At 39.0% G+C, this 24563-nt stretch overlaps 1 protein-coding gene across 1 annotated transcript; it reads left to right on the top strand.

Annotated features, from left to right (window-relative positions):
• Nucleotides 1-9589: 9589 nt before the first annotated feature.
• Nucleotides 9590-22794, top strand: LOC122466677 (deleted in malignant brain tumors 1 protein-like). Its single transcript, XM_043551958.1, has 10 exons — nt 9590-9608; nt 11826-11967; nt 13440-13630; nt 14633-14662; nt 15506-15544; nt 16771-16924; nt 18334-18551; nt 18893-19068; nt 21797-22185; nt 22354-22794. Exons 1-10 carry the CDS (start codon nt 9590-9592, stop codon nt 22661-22663), a joined length of 1668 nt encoding a protein of 555 aa, XP_043407893.1. The 3' UTR covers nt 22664-22794.
• The last annotated feature ends 1769 nt before the right edge of the window (nt 22795-24563 follow it).

The raw sequence follows: 24563 nt of genomic DNA, 5'->3' as shown, positions 1-24563 counted from the left end.
CTTCCATTGGTTTCAGAGTAACAGCCGTGTTAGTCTGTATTCGCAAAAAGAAAAGGAGTACTTATGGCACCTTAGAGATTAACCAATTTATTTGAGCATAAGCTTTCGTGAGCTACAGCTCACTTCATCGGATGCATACTGTGGAAAATACAGAAGATATTTTTATACATACAAATCATGAAAAAATGGGTGTTTATCACTACAAAAGGTTTTCTCCCCCCCCCCCCCCGCCCCACTCTCCTGCTGGTAATAGCTTTTGTAAAATGATCACTCTCCTTACAATGTGTATGATAATCAAGGTGGGCCATTTCCAGCACAAATCCAGGTTTTCTCCCTCCTCCCCACCCCCCACAAAACAAACCCACTCTCCTGTTGGTAATAGCTTATCTAAAGTGATCACTCTCCTTACAATGTGTATGATAATCAAGGTGGGCCACCTGAAAGAACAGATGTTTTTGTTGGCTTGAGCAGAAGGAAGAAGAAGAGGAGAGGTATGTGTGGTAGTTGTTTTCTATTGCTATACCTCTCTCCCTTCCTTGAGAATTATTTTCAGCTGGGGTTCAAGTGACTGCAGGTTTGTAGGACTGGAAACCCTCTCTGTGTCTTAGCCAATATGTAAATGTCTTGCTCACACCTGCCAAAGAATTCTTCCTGCCAAAGAATGGACACTTAACTAGGTGATGGCTCATCTGATTATGTTCTGACTGAGGCATCAATTTGCCTATTGTTTCTGAGGAGCTGGTCTGTGCCTGCTTTTCTAAACTAGGTAATGCTATACAGTAGAATCTTATAACTTTACATACAGTGTTATCACACTTATTTTACAGTAGAACCTCAGAGTTATGAACACCTTGGGAATGGAGGTTGTTCATAACTCTGAAATGTTTGTAACTCTGTACAAAACTATATTGTTGTTCTTGCAGAAGTTTACAACTGAACATTGACTTAATACAGCTTTGAAACTTTACTATGCAGAAGAAAAATGCTGCTTGCCCTTTTTTTAGTAGTTTAACATACTACTATACTGTATTTGCTTCTTTTTTCTTTTGTCTCTGCTACTGCCTGTTTGCATACTTCCAGTTCCAAATAAGGTATGTGGTTGACTGGTCAGTTCGTAACTCTGTGTTCATAATTCTGAGGTTCTGCTGTACCAGGACAGTAATGTTCAGCAGACTGAGTTTTCAAAAGATACCTCACAAGACACACTTCGTACAAAATGTATCATAGTCTTGTAAAAGGGTGAACATGAGAGTATAGACTTTCACAATGGAAAAACCCTGTTTTGGCTCCTTTCTCAGTCTCCAAGACATAATATCAGAGAGTATCTATAATTGCACCTACAGTGTTGTTACAAACATTTCACGGTAATATTAATGAGAAGTGCGTTGTTAGATTTCAAACCATATAGTGCATGTCACCTTTTAAATAAATATCATCACACCAGTGTGGAGGCGGAGTGAGTACGCCAGGCCTGACAAAAGTTGCTGACACGGTGGAGTGACCCCTTTGCAGTGTCACAGAGGACTCCTATGAAAGTGGTGCAGAGGCCCCCTGAACCGCTGAGTTGGCACATTGGCAGAGCCAGTGCTAGTCATTGGGGACCCTAAGCAGGAAGATGTTTGGCCTCCCAAAACTAAAGTAGGCAAGTTCTTATAATAAAAAGCAAATGGGGTGGACCCCTGAGCTGCTCAGGGCCTAGAGCAATTGCTTAGTCTGCTTATGCCTAGCACCAGCTCTGCACATTGGGGCCAATGAGTATTTATGAATCTGACTCGGAATGCAGTGATGAAGGAGGAAATACAGCTGTACGCTGGTATAATGGAGCAAACTATTCCTGCTGAGAACTGATGAAGAAATGGATTGTGATAGGCAGTGCTGTCAGGGGTTTCTGTCATAATGTTCACAGAGAGTGGAATTCAAGCAGTGTGTGTAGATCACTTCTTCCCCCTCTTCAAATCAAATCTGGGTTCATGTTAGATCTGTGCCAGGTTCATAATGATGACTCTTCTCATTAAAACTGTTAAAATGCATGTCAAGGTGATTCAGAGGGTACATCAAGAGCCGAGAGGTGATCTGAAGTATTTGCCATTTGAGAGCTGGAAAAGGAGGAGAAAACAAACACCTTCTTTGTTTCCTAAGCTAAACATATACTTGGCACTGCTGATAACAAATAAGCAAAACATTATCCCAGCAATTAACAGGCAGGTTTTCATGCCCACTGATTTCCAGTTTGTTTGATTTGTAGTTTAACATTTTGTTCAATTACAGTAAGTTCCATTTCAAAGATATCAAAACACATACATTTGCAGAGCTATAGAGCACAGTGCCCAATAAATTTATGGTAAGTTGGTTGGTCAAATGGATTCCATGCCTAAGAGGAAAGATACTACCAGGGGAAAGTGAATGTATCCCCCTCCACTCTACCATATGGGGCCAGATTGTGAGCCTTTCACTTGCACTGATGAGTTGTTCAGAAAAATAGGTCCCACTAAAATCATCTGTTTATTTACAAAGGCCAAAGCATTGTCAAGATAACTACATCAGAAAACAGCCCAGCAATGCAATCAAAACATATGAGAATGACAACCAAAAATTATTTGTACTACCATAGTGCCTAGGAGCCCTAGTCCTGGACTAGGGCCTAATTGTTCTAGATGCTGTAGAAACACAGAACAATGCATCCGATGAAGGGAGCTATAGCTCACGAAAGCTTATGCTCAAATAAATTGGTTAGTCTCTAAGGTGCCACAAGTACTCCTTTTCTTTTTGCGAATACAGAGTAACACGGCTGCTACTCTGAAACAGAACAAAAAAGACATTTCCTGTCCCAAAATGTTTAGTCTGAGCTCTCAATCAATAATTACAGTCAAAACAATGGTCAAAGAATGGTCCGTCACTCCTGTACCAATTTCAGTGTTTTACTCTAATCTTCCCCAAACCTAAATTATTTAGTAATGAACACTTATGCAACAGAAAGAAGTAAAGAATGTAGGGAAGGTCATTTTTAAAGATTGTTTGTCATGCTCTGGAGTAATTTGTTCACAGGGAACAAAAACTTATCCATCTCTCTCCAGCACCCTCTGGATAATCTAGCAAATGTCTAGGCTGGCAGTTGTCCACATGGGCAACTCACATTTGAGGCAATAGGAGTGGTGAGTATGGAAAGCAGGACAGAGTTTGGAAATCCAAGGCTGCTTTAGCTATAGGCAAGCGAGGCAGCTGACTTGGTGGCAGCTTTCCAGGCAGCTAACTAGAGTAGTGGATTTTAACTTGGTGGGGGGGAGGATGGGGCTGGACCAAACCCGAGCAGCATTGTGAACCCACATGTCAGGTTGCAACAACACATACTCAGATTTGGCCTGGCCGCTGTCATGATGGAAGGGTGACGAGGCCAAATTTGAGTGAGGTGGGGTGGTATCACACTGAAGTGTTGCCCACCACAGCCAAATTCCTTGAGCAACCTTTGTTGGTAATGTGAGGCACAGTGAAAACAGTTTTACCATGGATTTCTTTCCACAAGCATTTTGTTTACAATTTTCAGCAATCTCTGCTGTATGTCTAATCTGGCAACTAAACCTACAGTACTTATGTAATTCCCCCTCCCCAGTTATGTTACAGCATAACAGGACTGTATGTGTCAGATTCAGTTAAGAGAATGCACTGTTAATTACAAACAAACTCATCAGCAGAGTTCTGCAAATGGTAGCTACTTAAATCTTTAAGAAGTAGAATATTCAAGTGTACATCAAGTGCTTGGGTTTGGTGAGCAGAAGAACTAAAATATGGTCAGGACACTACAGTGATGGATATTATAAATGTATATTTAATAATCAAAATAAAGTTGTGGGAATAGTTTTGAGACAGAAAGATAAAATCTGATATTTTAAAATTAAATAAGCTTGCATTAAAAGAACCTTATTAAGGTTGTAAAGTCAAGCACTCAAAAATTAGGAAATACCATAAGTGAGGTTGCCTGGAGAACACAAATTCAGCCTTTTTTGTGCATGTGCATTATGATGCAGTCTTTAATTAGATGACCATATGCTATTTCCCCTCATTCCGTTAATGAACAGTTATTCAATATTTTTTGAATCATTCTCATTCAACATGTGGCCTCAGGCCCTTTTTAATACATGCCATACAAAGCTATTCATTTACTTGGGTGTTTCTATTGTGTGCTCTCTAGCAGGTGAGTATTTCAGAAATAAAAATGAAGTTGTATGATTAAATGGCATAATTAATCCCACATTATAGCTGGGCAACTGAGGCACAGAGAGATTAAGTCCAAAATTGTCAAGTTTCCTCTAATTTCCAGTGCTCTCCTTGATGTACCTAGAGCTTGATCTTTCCAGAGTATGTATCAATTTTATATTTTCAAAGCACAGCTTCACTTGAGCATGCTGCAGTATCTGTATACTAACAGGTACTCTGAACAGCCAGTGCAGCCTGGTGGTTCATGATACGTGTTGGTATGCAGGTGCTGTCTGGACTCTGTGAAAGGGGGGTTCTTGTGACAGGGTGGTCTGCCTCTTTAAGGGGCTGGGGAGCAGCCAATCATGTTCGGAAGAGAAGCCTCACAGGCATGTGCTGGGAATCATCCAACCCAGCTGAGCAGTGTCCGGTGGTGGAGTGATATTACTAGCTTGGGAGATACAGATTCCAAGGCCATAAGGAACCATTGTGGTCATCAAGTCTGGACCGCAAAAATACTTTTCTATAACAGCAGCAGAAGACTGCAAGAGGCCCTGACTGCTGAGCTGCTAGGGCAGAGCCGCCACAATTTGTGTTGGGAATAGGACTATTACTTTGTTTCCTTTTGTGTGGGTGGGTGTTGGACAACCACCAAAGCCCTGAGGCAAAGGTTATGAACTGATCTGAGAGTAGCTGATTATTTTTCTTCAGGCTGGTGACTGAGTCCTGCAACTTACACTTCTTCTCCAGAATCTACCTGCCCCTAAATTTTTTTTAAAAAAGAGAGTAGCATAAAAATGATGTGGAATTTCTTAAAGCTAGCTTTTTCTGGAGGAAGTAAACTGAAATAAATGATAAGAAATCAAAGCAGCATTAAGGACACCTATATTGTTATCATGGTTTACCGGAACAGCTTGGCAGCAAAAGCTTTTTTTAAAGGTGACCCATGTAACACTTCCTTTTAACTAATTTGATAGAGGAAAGATCAGATTTCAGGGGCTGCCTCTATATATTTTCAAGCAGTGTGTATCTTGAACTTCATTGCTTTTCTTGCACCGCTAAACCCAGTCAAAATGTATGACTCTGTGACTTTCATTTGGCTGTTGCTTTTATATTCAGGTATTGTGTCTAAAATGTTCTGATTTCTCCCATTTTTTCCCCTTACCTATAAAAGGATGAAGACAAGTTTTCAGAGAGCTATTCAGGTAGAAAAGTTGGCAACCTATACTGCTGAGAAAAACTATTACCTAAATTCCTGGAACTCTTTAGTTCAGTAAAACTATGGGCCTGATTCTAACTTTACACCATTGTCACTACATTAACTTCAGAGCAATTATTTCTGATTAACATTGGTGTCCTTGTGAGGAGAATCAGGTCTTGTGGTTTTGGTCTTTGCAACTAATGACATGGTTGTTTAGTGCTTGTATAATGCTTTTCTTTTTCAATGTGCTTTATGAACAGATGTTACATTATGTGTAGTGGTAATTGTGTCAGCCCCAGGATATTAGAGAGACAAGGTGGGTGAGCTAATATCTTTTATTGGACTAAGCTAAGAAGAGCTCTGTGTGGCTTGAAAACTTCTCCCTTGCCAACAGAAGTTGGTCCAATAAAAGATATTAGCTCACCCGCCTCGTGTCTCAGATGTTACGTAAATGTTTTGGAATGTTTTTACATTTGTTGTGTAAAGGGTGGTTAATGATTTTGGTGAAACGGAAGTGTAATTTGTACAATGGTGGTATTCATTGCTAGTGTAACTGTTGTGTAAATCCCCTTAGTCAAAGTTGAGGGTAGAGCAGGCAGGGAAAGGGGAGAGGTGAATGCAGAATAAAGGAGATGTTTCCACCCCTTCTGGCCATTGCAGTCATGCAGTGGTAATGAAAGATACCTTACTTTACTACTGTCTACCTTAACCTAGAACCTCCCTCTCTCTCTCTCCTCCAAAATATGATAGAGAATTTGACATAAATCATGCTACAAACTAAATATGAACAACAGATGTTGCTTACTGTCCTGCATTTTATAGTCTTCTGTGTCTGATCTTTAACATCACAACTGCTTGTTTTTGACACTGACTACCATACAACTTGTATCAATTTCCATTTTATACTGTATTGCTTTCTTTGGTCACAGATTGACAGTATCTAATGTGCTGCATGTTGCTACATGAATACACTACACATATACTGTAGGTGCTGTGAATTTCCCAACAAAATGATCTAACCAATTTTCTGAAGTGAATGGCAGCTTGAGGAAGAAAGGGTGTAACCCACTTACTACACTGAGGGCTTTATCAAATAACGGGTTGCTTAAATTTGCCCAGCTTCAGCTAAGGGCCCTAATGGCTACATTGTCCATTTGAATTGCTAAATGAAACCATACTCCAAATCTTGGAGTCAAATGAGAGCGGTGTAACACTGATACAAGTCAAAAGGCTGATTGATTTAAGCTTTTTGCGCACATCTATTCAGAAGTGATTAGAGTTATCACGTCATGAAATTGTACTTTTACTTGCTTATCTATTTATTCTGATTAGGCCAAATCATTATGTCCTTCCTTACTCATTTATATATTCAGTGGAAGTTTTGACATCAATTCCAGAGTAAGGTCTGAGTAAAAATCAAGTAAAACATTAAGATTTGGTCTCTTGTTTGATCTAATTTACAGTATTAAATCTATCTGAGATACCCTTCCAATCTAGTTAACCTATTCATCTATCCATTATATCTATGAGGATTTACAAAATTCCATTTTGCTTCTATCTTGCATAGAAAATGGTATTCAACCTTTTAATCTAATACCTTCCAAACCGAGGTACCTCCTTCCCGATGAGAAGTTCCCATTATTTGATTTTTCATTTACTTTTTCTTATTAGAAGATGTTAATTTTCTCTACTGACTTTACTTCTGTTTGGTTTCCTGCAGAACGATAATGTATTTATGTGGCTGTGGCACATGGACATATGCTGTAAACTTTTAGAAAATGAGTAATGTTTTTAACAGTACTTAAATTTTCATGTAAATGTACATACCTCACTAACGTTTTTCTTTAACAAGTGTATTAATCATTTATGTCTATGTACACATAATCTCCTTAGATTTTTATATTACTGTTCTACTACTTTCTCCCCACACTATCTATAATAAACTTGTAAGATGTTATTTGGCTTTATGTTTCCATAATGCTATATTATTCTAATGAATAAAGTTTAATGTTACTTTATTTAAAATACTGTGGGCCAGATTCACCAGCAAGCTTTGAATCACCAGAATGGCTTAAGGCAGCTGGGACATAGCAACACTTATGGTCTTTTGTGTATTGACTGCGTATGAACTGAAACTTAGGTTTATATGTATGTATGTAACAGTTGTAATATGGCCCTCTTTATGTGCAGCATATTCTAATGCACTCTTCTGTCTGTCTCTCTCTGTGTTTATCAAAGCAACTGATCTATTCTACATTTTAGAGTTTTTATTTGTTTAAAATATCTTTGATAAATTTTATTTAATATGGCAATTGTCAAAAAGAGTGAGGTCCTTTCTAGTTTTGGATCTGACATGGAAGCAAAACTGTATGGGCAGCTAACTCTCCTACCACAAAATACATGTAACTGCCATATGCCACCCTCTGGCATCAATGGATGGGGGAAATTGATGGGGCTGATGGTAAAAGGGGGACAATCCCAGTAGCAAGGGAGGGAGACACTGGCTGTCATAAATATAAAGGGAAGGGTAACCACCTTTCTGAAAACAGTGCTATAAAATCCCTCCTGGCCAGAGGCAAAACCCTTTCACCTGTAAAGGGTTAAGAAGCTAAGATAACCTCGCTAGCACCTGACCAAAATGACGAATGAGGAGACAAGATACTTTCAAAGCTGGGGTGGGGTGGGGGGCACAAAGGGTCTGTCTGTCTGTGTGATGCTTTTGCCAGGACCAGGTCAAGAATGCTCTTCAGAACTTCTGTTAAATTAGTAAGTAATCTAGCTAGAAATGCGTTAGATTTCCTTTTGTTAAATGGCTGGTAAAATAGGTTGTGCTGAATGGAATGTATATTCCTGTTTTTGTGTCTTTTTGTAACTTAAGGTTTTGCCTAGAGGGATTCTCTATGTTTTGAATCTGATTACCCTGTAAGGTATTTACCATCCTGATTTTACAGAAGTGATTCTTTTACTTTTTCTTTAATTAAAATTCTTCTTTTAAGATCCTGATTGTTTTTTCATTGTTCTTAAGATCCAAGCTTTTGGGTCTGTGTTCACCTATGCAAATTTGTGAGGATTATTATCAAGCTTTCCCCAGGAAAGGGGGTGTAGGGCTTGGGGGGATATTTTGAGGGGAAGACATCTCCAAGTGGGCTCTTTCCCTGTTCTTTGTTTAACATGATTGGTGTTGGCAGCATACTGTTCAAGGACAAGGCAAAGTTTGTACCTTGAGGAAGTTTTTAGCCTAAGCTGGTAAGAATAAGCTTAGGGAGTCTTTCTTGCAGATCCCCACATCTGTACCCTAGAGTTCAGGGTAAAAGGGGGACAATCCCGGTAGCAAGGGAGGGAGACACTGGCCAAGGGACAATAGATAATAAAATGAACAGTTCCCAGAGGTAAAAGACCTGGGATTTTGGTGGTGGGCATTGGGCTCATGCAATAGGATCAGACCTTGTAGCCTTCGTGGGCTGAGGTCATCACCCTGCTGCATCCTCTCTCCCCTTCATGATGGGGAGTCCTAGGACTCTCAGAGACCTGAATCCTGCAGAGTAGGCTGAAGACAGCCACCCCATGTTATGGGTTATATGGTAAGGATCCCCATTGCCCTGCTGCTAGTTACGGATTCTATTGTAAGGAGCTCTGTAACCTCCACATTAGAACCAAATAAATGCCTGGTAGAGGAATAGAGTGATGGGCGGGTAGCTCTGCATCAAAGTTTATAAAAGGTGTGGTCTGCTGCTTAATTCCATGCATGTGTCTGTTCTCATTTTGCCTCTTTGTGTCCTCATCAATGAACTCAGTGGGAAAGAATCAAAGTGAAGAGATTTGAAGTCAACTCCCTCCCACCTCCAATTCATTTTGAGATACTGGGTTTGGTCTCTTTCTAGTATAACCCTTGTGAACTTACATTGCTCCCAGATTTTGGTAATGCTACATTTCATAGGAATCAACACACTCAAATTGCACTTCTGTTTAACAAAGGAGTTCTAAGTTTGCTTTTATTTTTTGTATTAACATCCTTCCTTTACTTGCTATTGTTGTTTGTGTTCTTCGTGCTACTTATGTAATTCTACAGTGTGTATGTCAGACTGTGGAGGATACAGACTCAAAGCTCAATAGTGTCTTGATTTAGTGGGGATTCTATTTAATTTTAACACCACTATTGTTGTCTTTTTGCATGTATCAGCCTCTGGAGAAACCACTATGGAGTACGCTATAAGTCGTAAGTCATGTCTACTTTACTTCATAACAGAGGGACTAATTCTGGGTGGTTCTGACTGCAGCAGTGTGGGAAACAGGTTCCCCATCATGGAAAAATGTTTGAGATATCAAAAAAAGTTCTTATCCTGGCTGACATGATGAAAAGTCAAAATGTCAAAAATGTTAGCAACAAAAAGTCCAAAATTGCTGTGTAGATGTTCGGGCTCAGGTTAGAGCCTGAGCTCTGACACCCTACCCCTATCCTGGAGCCCTGGCTCTAGCCCAAATCTGAGCTATAACACAATTTTACATCTCTGCAGCCTGACTCGGTTGACGAAGGCCAGCTGTGGGTGTTGAATTACAGTGTAGCCATAGACTTCACACACATTGCATTAGCTACAGTCACTTAGAGTAAAAGGTGTGATTAAGGCAGGGCTAAAAGGTATTCCTTACATTGGCATTTCCTTGCTTTTTAAGCATTTATGTCAGCTACTTGTGGTCCTTAAGTACCACGATGTGTGTTTAATAAAGTCCTTATACAAAATATACATTCCCACCAAAAAAGTCCCCAAAACTTGGTAATTGTGGACATAGTTATTCTTATTTGTTACCGCCCTTGCCCTCCTCTAATTATCTCTGCTTTTTTTTACATCCGCTTGTTGCTGCTTATCTTAAATTAGACTCTCAGCAAGTTGCGGCATTGTACTGTGTGTATGTATAGTGGTTAGCCCTACAGGGCCCTCATCCTGATCTGGGGGATTCTGTATGCTACAGTAATTCTAACACTACAACTAATCGTTAGGTTTAAACTAGAGTTTGAGTTTGAGGCTGAAACAGGATTCAGATCTGAAATCCCGCCTCTCAATTAGAAGGACAGCAAATATAAGGCTTTGGCCAATCAGCATTCTAGAACTTCATAAAGGTTCATGAGTTCCTGTTTTCAAAAGCAGAAATTTTTAAAGAAATGAATAAAATCGAATGGTATTTTTATTCAATAAAACCTGCTACATTTACCTTTCCTACCTATTCACATAGTTTCTCCAGGTATTACAACTCGGGTCAGATTTAGTTGTACTAATGGCTAATTTCAGTGCCAGTCTGGCTCCATTGTACTGTAGGAAGCATTCATCCTTATAGAAGGGTTGTGGGTGGTACCACCATTGCCCAGTGGAGGACAGCTCCAAAAACTCCTCTGTTGAAGTGCCATTTGTCAAGATTGCCAAAGTGATGTGCTGAATCCAGAGCATTCTATTGGCACTTCAGTCACTCCTGTGCCACATACAGCACAACCATGTGTGGTGTTTACTGCTCTCCAAGATGATCCCCAAAGGCCTGGTTGTGTATATGTTTCCTCACAGATAGGCATGGTACTGCTGATATCTTTGCGCTTTTGTTCCAGTGGAATTTGTGCAAATCCTGAAAAGAATCAGATCACAGATCACTACAGATCATAGATCAAACCACTTTATCTTGCTTCCTTTTTTAGTAAGTGAAATAATTTTGTGCCCGTCACACTGCAGCTGAAGCCCCCATTTTGTTAAAATCAATCAGGAATTATTATAGAAGGGAACAGTTTTGCTTGACTATTAATATTAACCTTTTTACATGAACAGCTCTACCAGAAAATACAACACGGGTAGAATGTATTACATATGGTAAATTGCATATCCTTGCTTTTTAATAGAGGGATAAATCTTGAGCACCCCGGGCAGCTACTACCCACCATAAACACTGAAAAGGAGCAGGAAATGCTCAGGATTTGGCCTGCAGTATCTTTCTTCAATGCTTTGAAAAATGGTCAAGCCAGCTCAAAACAAAAGGGAACTGACTCTCTTTTGTCTTTCAAACTGCAAATGGAACTCTGAGGTACAAAAAAGTTCAGTTAATGTAAGAACAGGAATACAAAAAGATTATGTCTCTGTACTTTTTTGGTTTGGGTGAGTGTCAAAGATGAAATACCAAAGTACCAAATGAGAAAGATGTTATTTATTTGCAGTATTTCCACCCCAAACAAACCAGGAAAAACTGGATTTTTGTCCCAATGTTCAGAAATACATAGATCCAAATTGTAATCTGGGCAAATAGTTAAATGAAATTGGCTCATTGAATTCAACAGATGGTAGGGTGTTCGGGTCTGTGATTTTCTTTTGGGTTCACCTATGGAAAATAGATTCAGAATTTTAAAACAAAATTGAAGTCAGCTTTGTTTTACATTCTCTCATTTTATGTTCTCCAATAGGAGATCGGTGTGGTGGCTTCCTCTCAAATCCATCTGGGTCACTTTCTAGCCCGTATTACCCTGGAAATGGTCTCATCACACAGTGTGTCTGGGAAATACAAATAGAATATAATCGCATAGTACTAGTCTTCTCTTATGTTAGGTAAGTATGAGGAATTACCAGCATCCTAGCCTTCTGAGAACACTTATTTTATTCATGTACCTAGGATCTTGGCATTGCTGAAAATTTCTAGGACAGCAACTGCCTTCAGTCCATTTTTGTTGCACTCAGAGGAGATGGTATGGGCTGGTAGGCTTGTGTGGGGTGCTGTGCTGCGGGTGGTGAAGAGAGAAATATTCTCACACTCCTAGAGGCAGAAAGTTTTTTGGGTTGGAAAAGCTTAGTCCCATGCTAAAAAGTCCTTTCACAATGACATGGGCAGTGATGGATAGCAACATTAGAGTGCTGCCCTCTGCCCCTTCTTTGGACCTGGTCTCTTACTGTAGTCATCCTCGAGGAGCCTGGAGTCCGGTGGCAGGCTGTGTGTAGCGCTGGGTGAGCTATTTTGGAAAACTAGTTTATTGGCTGAGAAATGCAATTTAATTTATTTTTACCTGAAACTATTTGTGAATTTGACGCACATTCAAGAAATATTTTCAGGGGGAAAAAAAACCTTTTTGGGCCTAGGTTCACACGTGGATTTAGGTGCCATTCACAAAACAGTTGGAGGTGGTGGTGGGCCCAAGGTAACTTTTACCCCAGTAATTAGGGCACTCACCTGGGAGACTCAGGTTCAGTTCCCTCCTCTGCCTGATGTGCCGCAGGAATTTGAACTTAGGTCTTCCACCTTCAAGAAGAGTTTTAAAACCATGTAGCTAACCTTTGAGTAAAAAAGGGGCGGGGGGCATCACCTGTTCCTCTTTTGTGAATGTATCCCTTCATTTCCTCTGCTTGCATTTTAAAAGAAAGTTTAAAATGCTCAGAAACTAAACATTTTGTTTGCCCTGAAACAAACTTTTTGTTGACTTTTCTGATTTGCTGCAATTATTCAGAATTTATGGTTTCAGTTAGAGTTGAACCAATTTTTTCCCGATATTTCTGTTTGACCAGAACTGTCACAAACTTAAACATTAGTTATTCATCCAGCTCTAGTTGTGTGGTCAAATGTCGAGGGGTGAGCGAGACTCTTCATGCATTCAAAGGCTCCCAAAGGTCCTCAGTTACTGAACATTGGATTCAGTGGAGAACAAAGAAGAATTAGAGTCCGAATGCAATGTGTAGTAGTTGGAGCAGATAGGCTGCTTCTCCTCCTCCTCAAAGAGGACAGGAAGAGCGGTAGATCCATTGAAGGGAAGAGAGGCTCCAGTGCCTACATTTTAGCAAATAAGTCACTTTTCATGAGGCTGCCTTTTGTGGGATTAAGGTGGAAGAATTAATTTCTAGATCAAATAAATCTCTTTGTACGGTGGTATGTGAGAGATTGGGGACAGAATTCCTAGATTTTTGGAATACAAGGATCTGTGCAATCCCTCACCTGGCATCATTGAAAGGACTAATGAACGACACAGAGGTATAAAATAATGTGACTATATTACCCAGTTTATAAAACATATGTTGTTAACTTACTTCCACAGTTTGAACTGCTTTCAGGAATTTATTGAAATCTACAATGGACCCATGTATGCATCACCCTTACTTGGGAAAATATGTAATGGGTCAAATCTCAGCTATGTATCATCTTCAAACACACTGACAGTTCTATTACACAGAGACTCCTATAACTCAGGATATGGGTTTTCTGCTTATTATTACTCTATGTTCCCAGGTAAGACTAAGATTTACATGTTTACTATTAATCTATTAATTTGAATATACCCAAAGTCCAGATTTTTACATATTTTTGGATGTCTGTGATTAAAGCTTGATTATTTTTATTTAATAACCATTATCTTTGATCTGCATTTTATTGGTGGTTAACATTTTGTGTTAATTTGAGACCACAGTCCTTGGATTTGTCTAATAAAAAGGATACATTTTGGTAAAAATCCTTGTTAAGACAGCTGCTATTGGTCATCTGCCAAGTGTTTCTCAGGAGCTAGGATTGGCTGGAAACAACCCATAGAAAAATGAGTCAGGGAAAGAATCCTCTCCCCATCCTGACACTATTGCATCAGTTCTCTTTGCTACTAGGCAAGTCTGTTAAGATTAAGGACACTTAGAAAACCTTGGATAGAATTAAATTGCAATATATGCATTTTATATTAATTGTTTGTATTTTATACGCACATCCTTTTTTAAAAAGGCTAAACAAATCTATCCTGGTGAATTTGATAGAAAAATATTGAATTCAACAGCACGAATATAAGAGGGTGAGAAAAACCTATAGGAAGAATTGCATTCTCTACTAAATTCTGCATGTTTTCAGAATCATTTCTGAAGACCCAGTTACATTTCTATAGATAAATAAGGGGTGTTCATGCCTATCAAAGGCTGTGGTGACTTATATGTAGGCCCAAAGTTGAGGAGTAAATCCACTAAACAGGGACACCATTACTTTCCTATTCAATTCTAGCTCCACTTTCTAGCTGTGTCAGAACTTATCTTCCTCCAGTGTGATCTTGTTAGTTTGATTTCCATAAAGTTAGGACTGCTGTCCATTTTTCTCAGAAAGGATTGATTTTTTTCCTCACTGGCTTGACTTCAAAGCCATACTTGTTTGTATAATGCTGTAGTGCAGAAATTTCATAAAATGTTCTTAAGGACTGTATAGATTATTGCTAATGCTGAAGTTTGTATCAAATTTTACTGTTTACTTTTTACATTTAAGAGTCTTCTACAGCTGCACTGATGACACCAGGTGAAACATTTTTCCTTTCACAATGTAAAACTATGTATTATTGTAACTATGCAATGCTGTTGGTACTTCTGGGATTTCATGGTTATATCTTTGTTCAGACTCTTTTTCTTTTTTAAATTTAGGGCAGCATTTAATTTTTCCCAAGGGATTTATCTCCTCCCTATCATTATTTCCCTTTGAATTTGTGTGCATAAAAAGGAGGCTATAGCCCTGTAAATCCATACCATATTTCCCTTCCCCTATGAGCGCAAGAGAGAATCTTAAATCAATTAATTGTTTCGAACTTCCTGCCATTTCTCTTGGATCATCAAGCACTGTCTCTATAAAGGAAATGATTGTCCACCCACCCTTTCACTTGGCCTCAGAAGCAGTCTTGGGAACAAAGATGAAATTTTTGGATGAGAAAGAGGTGGAGAGGAAATGCTATGTTATTGTACTTCCATGGATCTCGCATTCTGAGAGTGAGATTCCTTTATACGTGATTGGAATCTGGCTTGGAACCACATCTGTATTTGGTTTGCAATCATAGTAAGACCCGCAAGGGTTGTCTTCTGAAAGCATGTTTGTTCATGATTTGTTTTGGTGAGATTTTATTTCATTTTTGAAATCACAGATGGAAATTCTCACATTTTCACTCAGACTCAAGGAAAGAGCCTATATTACAGCAAAATATTAGTGTGTATTAACTAAAGAGAGAGGCCAAGGAAGGGGCGGGGGGTGTTTTGTATCTGGATTCCAATTACCTTTGGTTTGGTGATCGTGCTCATGAACTATGCTAAGAGAGTAGTTTACAGTTTTATTTAACAAAGATGGTTGCTAATTTTGCTTCTTTTTGTTTTGTAGATACAGCTCTTCCAAGTACTTCACCAACCACTATAAATTGTAAGTCAGGTGTTATATTGGTTTTACTGTTTTTTTCCTGAAGTCTGTATTAAGCATCCAAACTTTAACCGTGTCTCAGAATCTTTTGAGCAGCCACAGGTTGTATACCGCATCACTCCAACACACTGAGCTCTGCTAGGGAGACTCCTACATGAGATCTTCCTTTTCTTTACATGACTACTCTACATCTACATTTTTACATCTACTTCCAATCCCTCTGTATTAGGCTCCAGGTTGCCTACACTGTGTTAATTATCACAAGCTCTGGAGGCTGATGTGCCTCAGACTGAGCTGTGAGCCCAAGCGCATTAAATGCAAAATGGAATCATCTGGGGCCCAGCTGAGAGACAAAGGGACTCTACGAGAGGTGTATAAAGGTGTAAGGGAAACCAGTAGAGGAAATGACAGCAGTGTAGAGTGGATTTCTGTATGTGAAGGTTTAAGGAGGGAGCTAGAGGTCCGTGAGGAAGGAGCCATGAACACATTTGGTGTCATCTTAGTAAAGAGAAGCATAGCCTGATTAGATAGATTCTCTTAAACCAAACTTTCCTGAACCTTCTTGTGCATTTACCTCTTATTGACCTTGTGTATATACCTTTTTGCAGTATAAGCATGCATCCCTTAGTTGAAATGTGCTCTGAGAGATTTAAACTATTGATGGGGAAACTTGCTTGTACAAAGTGCATTTTCATTTATGTGGAGGTGCTGTGCATAATCAGATTTATTTTATGTATTCCCGTGATCATGCGGAAACTGATGTTGAGGAGTGCAGAATTAATGTATGGTCTAGAACCTTAACCCTCATTTGGGGGATGTGGTGCATCTTGCGCAGGGCCAAGCTGCAAGCAAACTGCCCTGAAGGGGACAGCTAGGGATTTCCCTGGCCCAGTAACACCTGGCTAGCACAAAACCACCATAATGCTCTACTCCACTCACTCATGGCTCTGGTGTGGAGGATGTGATGGGAGAGACTAGAAGAGGCAAGGCCAGAGAGCACTGTGCTCTGGCAATCCTCACCCACATAATGGCTCCTAGGGGTTATTACAAGCCAGTGGAAGTTTAAGCGGCCCTTAGGCTTCTGCAACTTATGCCAAGGCATGTATGGCTACCTCTTCTCTTCCCCCAGCAGTTGCATTGAGGCATCTTCTGGATAAACAGATTAAATATCTTCACCAGAAATAAAACCAAAAGGAATTCTAAAATATACTGGTTTTTGTTCCTCTTAGCAATAAATGGCTCGTGTGGTGGCTACCTTTCCACAGCTTCTGGATCATTCTCCAGTCCATTCTTCCCTGGAAACTATCCAGTGAATGTACAATGTATCTGGAGAATAGAAGTCAAGAACAATTATTATATCAGACTCATCTTTAAGCATCTTGAGTAAGTAAAATATTAGGTATTGAACTGCAGTTTAACCTTCAGAGGATTTGATATAAAGTGATGACTTCCGCTTTCCATATTAGTTTGGCCTTTTTTTTTTTAAGATTTTGATCTTGCATAGAAGAGCCTCATAATCTTATTGACCTCTTTAAACTATTTGATTTTGAGTTTTGAAAGATGTTCCATTGCTTATGTTTCTTATGAATTTTATTTTATTTCATTATTAAAGTCTCCGATCAACCAAATACAGTAGAAGGTCTGATCTGGCAAGCTAGTAGCTGACCAATTTACTACCACGCAAGAGTCTCATTTGGTCCTTTTGCTTCTTCGATAGCTGGCACTGGAAATGCTCCTGAGGCAGCCTACCTCTCTCTGGATCCTATCAAGCAAAGCATTTAAGCACATCGTATTCTATGGGACTACTCTGGTGCTTAAAATTAAACACATGCTTAAGTACCTTGACAGTTCTGGGCCTCTGTAGGCAAGCCATATGTCTCATTTCTGGAGCAGCACTGAACTGGAACTGTTAGCCAACTTTCCTTGACTGGAAGAACCTTTGTTTGGCATGAACACTTGATGGTGAAGGGAGTCAGGCTAAAGCAAGTGAGGAGATTTTTAGAGTCATCAAAGGGTTGGAATAGCTCAAAAGGCAGGGGGAAACATAGTTTTGTTTTTCTTTAAAAACAGAACAAGAAAAATCTGTTTTAATGTTAGCCAAGCACAGATTCAATGTTTTTACTATCTTTAACTCAGCTCATATGCTGTGTTCATTGTACAGTCCTACAAGTTGTACGGGTATTTTTGGAAGAATAAATAAATGTTAGCTACTGTAGCATTGATGTGACATGGTTTTGTGGTTGAATCCAAACTTGATCTATGTGAGAGAAAGAGTTTTCGTTCAGAAAACGCCAGCCCTATAAAACAAGGCAATAGTTTGTGAATAAGCTTGATTGTCTACTGCTTGATCTTTATAGCCCCTGTTCTGTAAGTGAGTCTTCAGACTCTGTAGCTGTCAGTCCAACACCTTCCACAAACAATGCAATCTCATTTAAAAACACATTTTTAAAAGGAAAAAGAATATATACACACACCTTTGACTTATGTCAAATGTTCCTCTCCAGATCTCACTGTTTGTCTCCATTGCATATCACTCTGTGCAGAACCTGTGCGGAATATGCAACAGAGATCTAAATGGCAGTTCTGAGAGGAGAATTTTTCCATAGATTTGCATTAGTTCACCAAATCATTTGCTAGCCCAATAGTGTTCACGCTATTATATAATTAGTTTAGTGCTAGGTTCTGAAGTCAATGGGAGTCAGTTCGTTCCAACTGCATTTCACTCATTTTGAAAACTGTTATTTTCTAACTCTGATATTACTTTAGAGTAACACATAACTTTATCTCCACAGGCTAGAAGTTTCATATAATTGTGCTTATGACTTTGTTGAAGTCTATGATGGTCCTCTGAATACATCTTCTCTACTTGGGAGGATTTGCGATGGTTCAAATTACACATTTACATCATCTTCAAATACAATGACTGTTCTGTTTTCAAGTGACTTTAGTTATACAAGAAGTGGATTCAGTGCTTACTATGATTCGTTTCCAGAAAAGAACAATGATACAGGTAAGCTTGCCTTAAATATAGCAATGTGCCCATTAGTAAGGTAACAATAAGGGCCTAATCAAGCCAGGGAAGTCAATGGAAAGACTCCCATTCATTTAGTGGACATTAGATCAGGCTAAATTTGATATCTTGCAGTGTTGTAGCTATGTTGGTTCCAGGATATTAGAGAGACAAGGTGGGTAAAGTAATATCTTTTATTGGACCAATTTCTGCTGGTGAAAGACAAGCTTTTGAGCTTACCCAAAGGTTTTAAGTCAGGAACCAGTCAATTTTTAATTATAGTAATGTTTGGATACATATATAAAATTAATATTAACCTTTCCTTCTGTCTCATCATTTAGCACTGTCATGTTCTGGACAGTATATGCGTGCAGTCATTAACAGAACCTATCTGCAGTCATTGGGCTACAATGCTTGGGATGTTTATCTGAACAACTCGTCCTGTGGGCCACAACAGATCACGGAAAACTATGTTATATTCAACATACCTTTTACTGGATGTGGTACAATAAGACAGGTGAGAAATTTACTTTTTATTCATGTGTCACTTTTGCATGTGAACACACCTTTAGTTGAACAAAGCAATTTAAATTATTTTTGGGAAAAAATGATAAGTCAAACCATTTGCTTTAAAAGATACAGAAATATTTGTTTAAAAGTGCCCATCCTATGTTCGAAGTGATTAGTTTGTTTGTTGTGCATGAGTTTGTCTAACCACCTTACTGACAATTAGGAGCCCTGACTTTAAAAAAGAAAATCCTGAGGGGAAATTACAATAAATACAGAACCCTGTCACTTCATATTTATCAGGATGACTCAAGGTGTTGGTAGTACGAATGGCTGAAGAGCCTTTGACCTCTTGGTCACATTTGTGAATGTTGCCCAGGTCAGTGGTATCTGGAAAAACTCCATGTGGTAGTGCCATAGGGTGTGCCCTCAGCTACCCGGTGCATTGCCCGGTCCGTTTGCATGGTCTCTTATTCATGCTATACATACAATGTGTATCTTTAGATTCACCCCACTGCAGAACATAGTATAAGCATGTGTCAGGAAAAGTCTTCCATCCAACTTTCTCTACCTCACCAGCTCACTCTCTGAGCTCCCCACTTCCTGTTCCTGCCAATTATGTATCATCCCTTACTGAGCTAATTACCCAGATAGCCCAATCATTGCCCCCAAGTGTCAATCTCCACCATAATACGTAAATTGCCTCCAATTAAGCCTATAATCTTCTTTGTTAGGCAATTCGCTACAAGACCTTCGTGCTACAGCTAGGGCTATGTCTATACTACGCTCCTTTTAGCGACACATCTGTGCCGCTACTGCCATGCCACTAAAAGGTGCTCAGTGTAGCTGCCCTTTATCGGCAGGAAAGAGAGCTCTCCTGCCAACAAAATAAATCCACCCCCAACAAGAGGCAGTAACTTTGTTGGCAGGAGAGCTCTCCTGCCGACAAAGCACTGTCCACACTGACGCTTTTTGTCTGTAAAACTTTTGTCATTCGCGGGGGTGGGGGTGGATTCTCATATCCCTGAATGACAAAAGTTTTACCAAAGAAAGTGCAGTGTAGACAAAGCCTAGCACTCTGTCACAGGTAGACGGTGGACAAAATCCCCTTGAATTTTAGGGGAGAGGGTAATATTTGAATCCCTAAACCCTACCTCTTTCTTTTACAAGTCCTGGGGAAGATGTACAACCAGAAGGGACTGATTCTTTGGTTCTGTTTCAGACGTGGCCAAAATCTGTCAAGAGCAGCCAAAAGGGAAGAAATCTACCTCTTATCCCTAAAAGTGGCCCTTCTGTGCCAGGGTTGAGACTCACTGTAGAGACTGGGGGAAATCAGCTATCATTCTGTGGATAAACAGAGTAGCTTAAACTCAAGGACTTTCAGTTGGTATCTTTCATGAGCAACAAATTCATTCTAAAATCAAAAAATGTAAAGAACACTTTGATTAAATATGTACATCCTGGCCATGGACCACTAAGGTGTGCAAATGTAATTCATCATGTACGTAGTTTACAAACTATTGCAGAAGGGGCATTAATTGAGCAGCAGGTGCTAATACAGAAATTGAGCAAAACGAATAGTACAATGTTTCTTTTCTTATGTCATTTTGATAAAGCACCTACATTAATTAACCATCGGAAGTGTACACTGTGTAGCTAGAATACTATTATATAAAAACCGATAGTGGCCTGAACAAAATCCCTGTAATTTGGGTGCTGAAGATAAATCCAAACTTTGTCAATAGGCCCTGTCTTTATAATGGACTGAACAAAACCCCTATATCTGAACTACCATAGACTTTGGGATGTCTGAAATCCTGATCCAGAACTGACTTTCACAGCATGAACTGATCTCTAATAAAATAAATAGATAAAAAAACAAAGTCCAATGAATTTATAAAAGTGCCTTCAGAGAACAGGTTTTATGCTAGCTCTAGGAGCCCTGCTACATCTTGTCTTAAAAGTGAATTTATGGCTGTTGCTCTTCAGGTTAGTGACAAACTAGATGTGTTCCAGAGCACTTGTATAGCCTTGAAAGGCAGTCACTTGTTAAACCCTGCTGGTGAGGGTTGGGGTGATCACCAACAGTGTTATGCCAAACCACAAAATACATATTAATCAAAAATGTGCAAACTCCCCATTCTCCTGGAATATAGGAGGAATTGGGCAAGAGAGAAGCAGTGCTGTTTTGACAAGAGATTCCAATCAGTGGACTAAGGTGTGCATTTTACTAGGGACTAATTTTTGCAGTGGGCTGTTTATGTCAGAACTAAATTAAAGGTGCAACATCAATTTGAAAATCCTGTTGGAAAATTTTATACCTAATATGTTACAAGTGATACCTGAGATTATGCAAACGGGGTGGGGGGGAATACATCTATTTTTTCAGCTTCTTTGCTTTCTGCATTGGGCAGAATTTTGTGAATAATCAATGTTCCGTGACATAGTTGGTCAGTTTCACCTTTTCTGAAAAGACCATAAACATCAACAGAAAAGCAGAAAAACTCTTCTAATATTTTTAAGTAGTTAGAACCAAACGCAAAAACCAACCCCCTCGCCGCCGCCCCAACATACTATTTAAACAGTGTTCTTTGGAAAATTAGATATTTTTTTAAAAATTAGCTAGTTTTTTAAAGTCTCAAGTTGACAGTGTCTTTTTACATAATCAACTATTCCAACTGCAATATTTTGATAAAATACATTCGTGAACCACATTTTATTCTCTCATATTTTCACAGGTGAAAAATAACACTATCATGTATTCCAATGTAATCAGAACATCTCCTTCTGATTATATTATCACAAGGAAAAACAACTTTCAGTTTCACGTTACCTGCAAAATGAACCAGGACACAATGGTAGAAATAATGTATGTTGCCAAAGGTGATATTGACATAAGTGAAACCCAGCATGGCAGATATGACGTGAATATTTCATTTTATGAATCATCAAATTTCTCAAATCCAGTTTACAATTCCCCATACTATGTTGACCTAAACCAGGATTTATTCCTTCAAGCCACTCTCTACAGTTCCGATTCAAACCTGGTGATGTTTACAGACACGTGCATGGCATCTCCATATTCTGATGACTTCACAAACCTGACTTACGTTTTAATCAGGAATGGGTAAGGACTTTTAGTTATAAAGAAGTTATACCTAAAGTTATACATGTATCTTTCTTTCTGCTTTTACTGCTTGCATTGCAGCAGTAAAGCAGACACATTTACTCTGATTCCTCAGTGTTTGTTAGTAGAGCAATTCTGATTTATTTTGTTTTTGTTTTTTCATTACAGATGTATAAGAGATTCCACCTACAGCTCGTACTATTCACCAATGGGATACATTGTTCGTTTCAAATTCAATGCCTTCAAGTTTCTCAACAGACATGCTGCCATTTACTTGCAGTGCAAGATAGTTGTATGCAGTTCATATGATTATTATTCTCGGTGCTATCAGGGATGTTTAGGGAGGCGCAAGAGGGATACAAGTCCTTACCAGGAAAAAATAGATGTTGTTGTGGGTCCAGTCCAGCGTAAAAAAGAAACCAATGAGGACAGAAAATCTGGTAATTTATTTTATGGCCTTTTCTCTTGCTGTATCTAAGTATAATTTTACATAAATGTGATACTTAAAGGATATTGTATGTCATATTCTTTGCTTACTTTTGGGGGAGGGTTAGCTCAGTGGTTTAAGCATTGGCCTGCTAAATCCAGGGTTGTGAGTTCAATCCCTGAGGGGGCCATTTAGGGATCGGGGGCAAAAATTGGGCATTTGGTCCTGCTTAGAGCAGGGGGTTGGACTAGATGACCTCTTGAGGTCCCTTCCAACCCTGATATTCTATGAAATCATGAATTCTAAACAGGAGTGTACTAAGGGACAAACCTTTTTTCCTTGTGAACGCAATTTAATGGCAACAAGGAGTTAATTATAAAAGTATCCAGAAATTTGTCAAGCATCAGTTATTCCCACAAAAAAATCTCCACCCTATTGTCAATTTATGTCATAAAATGATTACACACTGATAATCTGCTTTCCTTTATAACGCCTTCTCTAAACAAATCTGTAATTTTTACTTTTTCCTTCTTCAAATCTCTAAACAAATCTGTAATCTTTACTTTTTCCTTCTTCAAATCCCTCTTCAAGACCCACTTCTGCTTTGATGGTTAAAAAACCCCAGCCAACTAGTGTTCGTTGGCCTTGCTAATATTTATTGATAAACTTACATTCAAATTATTTAGAAACATCATCTTAGCTCACCTAATTAACTGCAGTTTGTATTGCTTTCACCCTGGTCTCTCACTCTCTCCTTTTCTTCTGTTTGTTACTCACTTATTACATTTTGTTTCACATTAGATTATTAGCTTTTGGGTCAGAGGCCTTATCTTCCTAGTGTTTGCAGAGTGCATAGCATAATGAGAACCCAGTCCTAAATGGAGCTGTAATGCAACTAATAATGGATATCATCATCATTATAAACGTTAACGGACTTGTTTACAGACATAATCATGATTACAGAAAATAATGGTGTACTGGTCTTTTACTGTAGGATAAGAGCGAATGCTTGATCAAAATATTGACTTACGGGGAAACAAATGTCTCAGAATTGGTAACAAGGCATTTCATTTCACTTTCACAGATGCTAGTTCAAATTTACTCTGAACCTCTAGCTCCTGAAAGCTGTTACCATTTGATTGCTGGTCAACGGGCTGTGTAAAATAAATTGGTGGCCTCAGGTCTGGATAATTACATTACAAACACCATCAACAATTGGAACTTTTGTTATAGTCTCAGAGACCTCATGATGCTAATGCGCACAGACTTAGCTATCCTCCTATCCCTGCAGCTGGTTGATGGTCTTCCAGGTCATGGTTGAGACACACTGACAAAGCAGTGTGAGATATTGGCATTGCTGCTGTTTTGTGTTGCACCTGAGCAAAAGATGTTAAACTCCAGACTTCTCTATTAATCATTTTTAACATAGGCTGCATTTGCTTGTGCTATTTTACTTTAACAGACATTAAACAATTTGCTCTTGTTTTCAAAATTAAATTTATCAGTATGGCACTTTTCGTCAGACTATTATGATTCTAAATGGCAATGAACTCTTTACCTTTAAATCTCAATGGTGTCCTTTATGCTCTATCACTCTGGCAACGCCTATGTATTTATGTACTGGCAAAAGATTAAGTCAGATAAACTCTCTCTGTTATTTACAGACCCACACAAGAGGGAGTTTCTGGAAAAAGATGACATACACAGCCCATCTGTTGTTGCCATTTTGCTCTTGGCAGGAGTTGTTTTGGTTCTCACCGGGGCCCTTTTGAGAAGTAAACTGAGAAGGAGAACTGAGTATCAGGTACTGTGAGAGAATACCACAAAGCATCACTTGAGGTGGCTCAGCCTCATTCTTTCATGAATGTATTCAATGTCGAACATTTGCACAATGATTTAATAGGTAACATAATAAATTAAAAAAGGAAAGTACTTGGCTTTCAAAGGTCAA

Source organism: Chelonia mydas, chromosome 7, assembly GCF_015237465.2.
Source record: "Chelonia mydas isolate rCheMyd1 chromosome 7, rCheMyd1.pri.v2, whole genome shotgun sequence".
Taxonomy (NCBI): Eukaryota; Metazoa; Chordata; order Testudines; family Cheloniidae; genus Chelonia; species Chelonia mydas.
This window is presented reverse-complemented; position numbering and strand designations above follow the sequence as displayed.